The sequence below is a fragment of the Grampus griseus genome, assembly GCF_964374135.1.
Source record: "Grampus griseus genome assembly, chromosome: 14".
In the NCBI taxonomy this organism is placed as follows: Eukaryota; Metazoa; Chordata; class Mammalia; order Artiodactyla; family Delphinidae; genus Grampus; species Grampus griseus.
The window spans coordinates 57,849,095-57,859,123 of NC_139008.1; the positions used below are offsets into that span (position 1 = coordinate 57,849,095).

General features: G+C 39.3%; 1 protein-coding gene across 1 annotated transcript; it reads left to right on the forward strand.

Moving 5' to 3' along the window:
* Positions 1–1,653: 1,653 nt before the first annotated feature.
* On the forward strand, positions 1,654–2,143 carry LOC309832930 (large ribosomal subunit protein eL27-like). Its single transcript, XM_082670988.1, has one exon. The coding sequence runs from the start codon at positions 1,684–1,686 to the stop codon at positions 2,017–2,019; it is 336 nt and encodes a 111-aa protein (XP_082527114.1). The 5' UTR covers positions 1,654–1,683; the 3' UTR covers positions 2,020–2,143.
* Positions 2,144–10,029: the final 7,886 nt, after the last annotated feature.

The window sequence follows — 10,029 nt, forward strand, 5'->3', positions numbered from 1 at the left end:
TCCAAAATAAGCCACCTGCACCCAAGCATGTTCAGGCTCTGCTTTCAGGGAACCCAGCCAGGCAAAGCCAGCTTGGATGAGTGCTTTAGGAAATGTGCCTGAGGAGGTGGGACATAGCCCAGAGAAGTTTGGATAGGGTCTGGGAAGAGTAATTAAGACTCAGTGCTCTCAATCAGAGCATGCACTGGAGCTTAGGCCCTGGGGAAGAGGCCTCAGGCAGCTGGGGAAACAGTTCAGGTCAGAGGATGTTTGGGGAAAAGGAGAGGAGAGGATGGGCCCTCAGAAAAGGAGAAGGGCCACCAAGACCACCTCTGGCATCCTCCCTTCCTATCAACCCTGGTACTCCTGAGGCCCAGGCATTCAGCAGAAATTCCCATCTCCTCTCTTTCTGGCTCTTACCCCACCTCACATTCCAGCAAAAGCTCAGTCTGGTGCAGAAATGCAACCCTTGCTCCTGGGCACAGGTATCAAAAATCAGAGGCCTCCTCATTTTAGTGAGTTTTTTTTTAATTGAAGTACAGTTGATTTACAACATTGTGTTAGTTTTAGGAGGACAGCAAAGTGATACATATTTAATGTATATATCTATATTCTTTCTTTTTATTCTTTTCCATTATAAGTTATTACAAGATAAACACAAAGATTTATTGTATAGCACAGGAAACTATATTCACATCATATTTTGATTTGTTAACAAAATAATTGGAGTTTTTCACAGCCAACATAAACTAACAGTAAGTTCTCCCATGTGGAAAACTCAGCCTCCAGGCTCTGCAGTTCTCATGCAGCCTCCAAGTGAGAAAGGTCTTGGGCAGAGAGGCCTGGGTTCCAGACCCAGCTGGAGACAGCCTCCTGGCTTGATGACTTCAGGATAGTCACCAACCCTCTCATGTCACAATTTCTTAGCTGTGTAGTGGGAATAAGACTATTCAGGTCCCTTCCTACCCGGCAGGTACATGGTCCTGGAGTTTGAAAGCAAAGTGCTCTGTGGGGAGCCTCAAGTTATAAACTGGGCGGATGTCTTTTTCAATCGAAAAAAACATTGATGCCCACCAGATGTTAGGTTGTGTGCTAGGCATTGTATAAAATACAAAATGCCAAAGCCAACTAACCAAGAGCCTGTCAACTCTCCCTTTTTTACCTGAATTACCTGGATTCTCACCCAACCCCTGTCCTTCCATCTTTTCCCCAAGCTCTTCCATCATGATGAAATGGAGCTGGGCTCTGTGGGGCCCTCCTGGGTACAAATATTTTAGTGTCCCCACTTCTTGCTTGTAGGAAATAAGCTTCATTCAGCTTCCTTGACCTTCCCTGAGTTCCAAACGGCAGATTCAAACAGTTGCTAATCAGGGAAGGGAAAGGGTGGAGAAACAAAGGAGAAGCAGTCCAGAAACTAGTGCAGCAATAAAGCAACGTCCTGGTTCCTACTCAAGGAATATACATAACAATACCTTTGAGCTCTTCTGCAGGAACTAAGGCTCCCACCCTTGTGGAGGATGGTAACTTCAGGCTGAGCACAAGATTCCTGGAACACTGTCCTGTTACCTCATCATCAACCAATGAGAAGAAAGTCTGCACACAGTGGAAGATAATGTAGACCCTGACCCCTTCCTCAAATAATTCTTCCTTTAAAAATTTTCATGGTAGCTTCCTCTGCTGTAGGCCCGAGAGGTTGCTGCCGACATGGGCAAGTTCATGAAACCCGGGAAGGTGGTGCTGGTCCTGGCCGGTTGCTACTCTGGACGCAAAGCGGTCATCGTAAAGAACATTGATGATGGCACCACAGACCGACCCTACAGGCATGCTCTGGTGGCTGGAATTGATCGCTATCCCCGCAAAGTGACAGCTGCCATGGGCAAGAAGAAAATTGCCAGGAGGTCAAAGATCAAGTCTTTTGTGAAAGTTTATAATTATAATCACCTCATGCCTACGTGGTACTCTGTGGATATCCCCTTGGACAAAACTGTTGTCAACAAGGATGTCTTCAGAGACCCTGCTCTCAAACACAAGGCCCGATGAGAGGCCAAGGTCAAGTTTGAGGAGAGATACAAGACTGGCAAGAACAAATGGTTCTTTCAGAAGCTGCGGTTTTAGGTCTGTCTTGTTTCAGTCATTAAAAATACAAAAATACAAAAAAAAAAAACTTTCATGGTAGAGCAAATCTTGGGATTTAGCTTTTAGACATGAGTTCACCTTCTCCCCAGGTTGCCAGCCTCCTGAATAAAGCAATCTTTCCTTTCCAACCAACACTTGCCACTCGAGTTTTGGTTTTTGAGTGGCAAGCTCTCGAACCCGAGTTCAGTAACACTGACTCCATGCTGCTTCTCCCCCAGGATCTCATCCTGCCTTTCTTCCTATCAGTGTCTCCCTCAGTACTGGCTCTTGCCTTTTATCCTTCAGTACTCTCATATTTTTCACATTCTGAAGAAAAGTTCATCTTTACCTTTTCTTTGTCAGTGTCTCCCCAGTATTGTCAACTGAACTGTGCTTTCACCTCTTAACCCAATCCAAACCAGGAGATAGCAAACTTTTCCTGCAAAGGGTGAGATATTTTATGCTTTTCAGGCCATGTGGTCTCTGTTACAGTTACTTAACTCTGGCACTGTAGTCCAGGGGCAGCCATAGATAATACATAAACATGTAGGCATGTCTGTGTTCCAATAAAACTTTATTTACAAAGACAGGCTAGATTTGGTCCACAGGGTATAGTTTGTGGGCTCCTGACCTAGGCAGTGCTTCTTAAATGTTAGTGTGCACATGAATAACCTGGAAATCTTGTTAAAATGCAGTCTCTGATTCAGTAGATCTAAGCTAGGGCTCAGCAGTCTGCATTTCTAACAAGCTCTCAGGTGATGCTGATATGGTTGGTCTCAGGAGTGATACTCTCGATGACTTCTGTGACAGGTACAGCTGACTCAACCACCATTCCAAGTCTCTTCTCTCTTTCTGCCTCCCAACAGAAAGGCTGGAAAAGCCCCCAAAAAGCACTTTCTCATCTACCCCTGTTGCCAGGGTGGCCATATGGGTCAGTTCTGGCAAATATGATGAAAGCAAAATTCTGGAGGTCTTTCAAGAAGCTCATGAATTGTACCTTTCTCTCCCTCCTGAGTTCTCAACAATTTGAGAATTAAGACAAAGGAGTAGCATTTGAAAGCCTGAAATATCACCCTTATTACTTAAAAAGGCTAAGTTATTGTAGAACACAGTTTATTGTGAAATGGACCTGTTAACTGAATTACAGAAGTCTGACTAACTCCTCCCAGGTTGACTAGAATAGGTTTCCCTATCTGGATAGAGAGGTGTGGCTAAGACTTATGGCTCAAAGGAGCAGAGGAGAACTGGTAGCTGCAGGCAGGCTCTCTCCCTAGAGGAAAACTAGAGGTGCTTAGTTGAGCAAGCCCAGTTTATTCTTCCCAAATTTAGCAACCAGCCACATCATTCCATCTCCCCTGGGATAGGGTAAATACAGGGGTAGAGAGAAGCTGGAAGTGTATCAAAAAGAAGGAAACCATTTCAAGTGAGACAGCCACATCACTCCCCCTCCAATGATCTCTACTTTTTTGTTCTCTTAACATATTTGGTTTAACTACTAAACCGTCAGTCAAGAGGTGATGTGCAGAGTGATAGGGAAGTCCCACACCCACCTGCCTGAGACTGTAACAACAAATTTTTTTGCCTTTGGTATTTTTCTGGGAACACCAATGGGCAATTCCCACTTTTCCCACACCAAGCATCTGAAATGTGTCCTAAGACTACATGAAGTAAACCCCAAATTTATTTTGAACACAGGACCAAAATTCATCCCCTATCTTACTTATTGCTCAAATTATATTCAGCCATGTTGTCCACATAACTAATCAGAATTTGTGAATGTATTCATTCAACAAATATTTTATGAGCATCTGCTTTGTTCCAGGCAGTGTTCCAAGTGCTAAAGATGCAACAGTGTACAAAGATAAACATTCCTGCCCTAATGTAGCTCATAGTCCAATGAGGGGAATAGATAAGAAACAATCATTATAATAAATAAGTGATATTCCATGTTTGAAATGGTAAGCATCATGGAAAAAAAGTAGAGCAGGGAAGAAGGATCAGGAGTGCTGCAGGGGAAGGTGGATGTTACAGTGTAAAAGGTTGTCAGAATAGGTCTCTTCAGGAAGATTGCATTGAGAAATTACTTGAAGTGGGGGGTTAGCAAAGCAGATCATTGGAGGAGTGTTAGTGAGGGGCAGATTGCCTGAAGTGGAGTGAACAAAAGAAGAGGAGATCAGAGATGTAATGCAGGGTCAGATCAAGAGGAGTCCTTGCAGAGGAATGGCTTGATCTAATTTCTACTTTTATTTTTTTAATATTTTTTTACATTTTTTTAAAATTGAGGTAACATTGGTTTATAACACTATATAAGTTTCATGTGTACATTATATTTAGACTTCTATATACATTACAGTGTGCTCACCACCAAAATTTACTTTCTATCCATCACCATACATCTGATACCCTTTACCCATTTCTCCACCCCCGCCCACTCTGGAGTCACCACTCTGTTCTTTGTATCTATGTGTTTGCTTTTATTTAGTTTTGTTTGTTCATTTATTTGAGTTTTTTGTTTGCTTGTTTGTTTGGTTGGTTGGTTTTGTTTTTTATATTCCACATATGAGTGAAGCCATATGGTATTTGTATTTCTCTGTCTGATTTATTTCACTGAGCAAGGACCCTCAAGTTCCATCCATCTTGTCACAAATGGCAAGATTTCATCTTTTTAATGGCTGAGTAGTATTCTATTGTGTGTGTATATATATGTGTGTATCACTTCTTCTTTATCCATTCATCAATTGATTGTTTCCATATCTTGGCGATTGTAAATAAAGCTACAATGAGCATAGGGGTGCATATACCTTTTCAAATTACTGTTTTAATATTCATCAGATAAATACCCAGAATTGGAATAGCTGGATCATATGTTAGTTCTATTCTTAATTTTTTGAGGAATCTCTATACTGCTGTCCATAGTGGCTGCACCAATTTACATTCCCACCAACAGTGTATGAGGATTCCCTTTTCTCCACATTCTCTCCAACCCTTGTAATTTCTTGCCTTTTTAAAATTGAGGTATAGTTGACTTACCATGTTGTGTTAGTTTCTGGTGTACAGCAAAGTCATATATATACATATCCTTTTCCATATACTTTTCCTCTATGGTTTATTACGGGATATTGAATATAGTTCCCTGTGCTATACAGGAGGACCTGGTTGTTTACCTATTTTATATATAGTAGTTTGTATCTTTGAATCCCAAACTCCTAATTTATCCCTCCCCCATCCCCTTTCCCCTTTGGTAAACATAAGTTTGTTTTCTATGTCTGTGAGTTTGTTTCTGTGTTGTAAATAAGTTCATTTGTATCACATTTTAGATTCCACATGTAAGTGATATCATATGGTATTTGTCTTTCTCTTTCTGACTTACTTCATTTAGTATGATAATCTCTAGGTACATCCATGTTGCTGAAAATGGCATTATTTCATTCTTTTTCATGGTTAATACTCTATTGTGTGTGTGTGTGTGTGTGTGTGTGTGTGTGTGTATATATATATATATATATATATATATATATATATGTACCCCACATCTTCTTTACCCATTCATCTGTCGATAGGCTGCTTCCATGTCTTGGCTATTGTAAATAGTGCTGCTATAGACATTAGGGTGCATGTATATGTTCAAATTAGTTTTCTCTAGATATATGCCCAGAAGTAGGATTTCTGGAGCATATGGTATCTCTATTTTCAGTTTTTAAAGTAACCTCCATACTGTTTTCCATAGTGGCTGCACCAATTTACATTCTCACCAACAGTGTAGGAGGCTTCCCTTTCCTCCACACCCTCTCCAGAATTTGTTATTTGTAGATTTTTAATGACGGCTATTCTGACTGGTGTGAGGTGATACCTCATTTTAGTTTTGATTTGTGCTTCTCTAATAGTGATGCTGAGCATCTTTTAATGTGCCTATTGGCCATATGTATGTCTTCTTTGGAGAAATGTCTATTTAGGCTTTCTGCCCATTTTTTGATAGGGTTGTTTATTTTTTTATTATTAAGTTGTATGAGCTGTATGTATATTTTGAAAATTAAGCCCTTGTTGGCCACATCATTTGCAAAAGTTTTCTTCCAGTCCATAGGTTGCTTTTTCAGTTTGTTTATACTTTCCTTTGCTGTGCAAAAGCTAAGAAGTTTGATTAGGTCCCATTTGTTTAGTTTTGGTTTTATTTCTATTGCCTTGGGCAACTGACCAAAGAAAACATTGGTACAATTTATGTCAGATAATGTTTTCCCTATGTTCTCTTCTAGGAGTTTTATGGTGTCATGTCTTACATTTAAGTTTTTAAGCCATTTTGAGTTTATTTTTTGTGCACAGTGTGAGGGAGTGTTCCTTGCCTTTTTGACAATAGCCATTCTAACCTGCATGAGGTGATATCTCATTGTGGTTTTTATTTGCATTTTCCTAATAATTAGTGATGTTGAACGTCTTTTCATGTGTCTGTTGGTCATCTGTGTATCTTCTTTTGAAAAATGTCTATTCAGCTTCTCTGATAATTTATGCTTCTAAAGGATCACCCTGGTTACTGTGTCAAGAACAGAAAGCAGGAAAGAAAGAGTAGAAACAACTCAAAGGAGGAGGTTCTGACAGGTGAGAGGAGGTGGTGGCTTGGATAAGAATGATAGTAGTGGAGGAGGTGAGAAGAGGTTGAATCCTCAATAAATCTTCAAGGTAGAACCAAAAGGATTTCTTGGCCGTTTGGGTATGAGAAAGAAAAGAGTCAAGGATTTCATGATCATGCTTGCATTAAGATTGATAACATAAGATACTTGATCTTAGGGACTTCAGGAATGGCAGAGTAAAGAGCTTAGCAGACCCTCTCCACAGAAAAACAGCAAGTTAAGTGGCAAGAATTATTTTTTAAAAACATTTCGCAGTCTCTGGAATTGTCTTTAGGGCATACAGTAAGTGGAGAAAGATTCACTGAGAAAAATCAATAAAATCTCAGTAAGAACAGCAAGAGCCATGACCTGCTCCCTCTTTCCTCATCTCTTTGTATGGAAACTCTACTCCAGGTGAATGTGGTCAAAAGATAGGGGTTTCCTTTTCCTTCAGTTCCTAAAGTTTCACTCTGGGTAGGGCAAGTCTCCAGTGTTTCTCATGTTCTTCTAGCCCTCATGTTCCTCCAGCCCCATATTCTAGGTGAGTGTGGATGAAAGGACTGAGATGCTCTTCCCCCCACCCAGACCCTATTTGTATAGTGGAAGATTTAGGTGTGGCAAGCTGAAAATACTGAGGCTTTAATTACCCTTGCCCCTGCTCATTCATCAGGTAGAGGTTCCATGCTGAGAGGGGAAATCTAAGAATACAAAAGGCTACCACCCCTCCTGATACTACTTACATAGAAAGAGTATCATTCCAAAAGAAATAGGCCACTCTCCCTACTCCAGGTCCTGTGCAGTGGTGCAAAATTTCTTTCCAGGGGAAGAGACAGGAGAACGAGAAGCTCCATAGTATGGCCCAAGAGGACTATTTGGAAGATAATAGGGAAAAATGCATGTGTAAGAGTGTTGTTGAAAACAAGGAGACCTTTGTGAAGGCTAATTGAGTGGGGGCTGGCAGCTCCACAATACTGGTAGCAACAAGTGAAGTGGCAGAGTGACTAGAAGTCTAACAGAAAGTTTAACAGAAGTTTAACAGGGTAAAACAGCCAAGAAGAACACTCCTGGGGTCAAAGTTGTCTCTGGAGGTCAGGAGGCTGTGCACATGTCATAGTCTACATGCACTGGAGAGCAATCAAAGGTAGACATGGATCAAACTTGTAAGCATTCCCCAAGCCACACACAGATTAATTAACAAAGGGCAGAAGACTCACAGGCACAGTGTGTTTAAGCACAACCTCTTATGAAACAGTGGCTATACAATAACCTACTCTAACTCAAAGGAAATTCTAAGCAGCCAGGATTAAAAATAAAACCACACACATCCCTAGAAGTCTTGACAAATGTATTTAAGCTAAGGCTGTGTTCTTTCAGGAGTGATAAATAAAGAACTTCCAAGCAGCTAGCCTCTGGCTAAATATGGGATCAAAACATAAATTCCCTGGACAGTGATAGCAACCTCCAACCTACACACATATACAAAAAAAAGAGAGAGAGAAAGAAAAATCTAACTGGCTGAAGGGGCCTAAGCACAAGCTTTGACTGATAAGTAACTTATGTGGATTCAAGGATAACCCTTCGGTAGCCATAAAAAAATCTGAGCAGGGACATCAAATGCTGCCCACTGCAAGGGAAATCTACCGCAAAATTAGCCCAGCCAAGTCACTAAACAAATAAATGAACTATCAAAGCAAACAACAATGTTAACCCCAGAGGAAGAAAGGAGTCAGTATCCAGAGTTGCTATATAATCTAAAATATCTACTTTAAAAAAAAAAGTATGAGACATACAAAGGAAATTGTGGCCTATACATAAGGAAGAAAGCAACTGCAAATAGAAATTACCTTTGAACAGGCCCAGATGATGGACAAAGCAGACAAAGACTCCAAAGTAACTATTATAAATATGTTGAAAGAATTGAAAGGAGCCATGCCTAAAGAACCAGAGGAACATGTGAAAAAATAATGCCCCATCAAATAGAGAACATGAATAAAAAATAGAAATTATAAAATAGAACCAAGTGGAAATTGTGAGGGTAAAAATTACAATAACCAAAATGAAAAATTCACTAAAAGGTTTCAACCATAGATTTGAGCTGGTAAAATAAAGAATCAGAAAACCAGAAGATAGATCAGTAGATACTACATAATCTGAAGAACAGAGAGGGAAAAAAATATTGAAGAAAAATTTACAGAGCTTTGGAGAAATGTAGAATACCAATAAGTGCATCCACATACATGTAATGGGAGTACCAGAAGAGGAAGCAAAAAGTGGGGTGGGCAGAAAAAACATTCAAAGTGGCTGAATACTGACCAAATTTGATGAAATATATTAATCTACACATCCAAGAGTCTCAACAAACTCCTGTAGGACAAACCTAAACAAATCTATACCCAGATATATCACAGTCAAATTGTTGAAATCCAAATATAAAGAAAAAATTTTGAAAACAGTAAGAAAAAATGACTCATCACATAAAACAGGATGCCAATAAGATTAACAGCTGACTTCTCATCAGAAAGAGTGGAGGCCAGAAGTTAGTGAGATACAGTATTCGATGTGCTGAAAGTTAAAACCTTCAATCAAAAATATTATAGCCAGCAAAACTATCTTTCAAAAATGGTGGCAAAAGAAAGACATGACCAGATAAACAAAAGCAGAGAATTCATTGATAGCAGACCTACCTTATAAGAAATACTAAAGGCAGTTCTTCAGGATGAAGCTTATAATTCTAGACAGTAATTTAAAGCCATAGCAAAAAACATAGAGTGCCAGTAAAGGTAATTGTATAGATAATTATAAAAGACATTATAATAGCATATTTATTCTCTTATCTTTCTTTTAAAGAGTGATTGCATAAAGCAATATGTATATAATTGTATTAGTGAATGTGTAAAATGTAGAAATGTGATATATTTAACAATAACAGCAAACAGAAGGCAGGTAGAAACAAGATGCATTACGGTGAAAAAATTAATTAAACCAGATGGTAACTGGAATCCATAGGACTAAATTAAGAAAACCAGAAATGGAAAATAAGAAGATTAATACAACAAACATAAATACGTTTGTTTTCCTTTCTTGTCTTGGTTTCTATAAAAGACATACAATTATATAAATTAATAATTATAGCAATGTATTTTTAGATGTAATTTGTGCAACAATAAAAGGGGAGAGGGTATGGAGCTATATAGGGCAACATTTTTTGAATTCATTGGAATTATGCTAATGAAATCTGAAGTAAATTTAATAAGTAAGCTGTATATTGTAAGCCCTGGAGCAACTGCTATCTCCCCATCTCCCCTACACTCAAACCCCTGGTAATTACATTCTA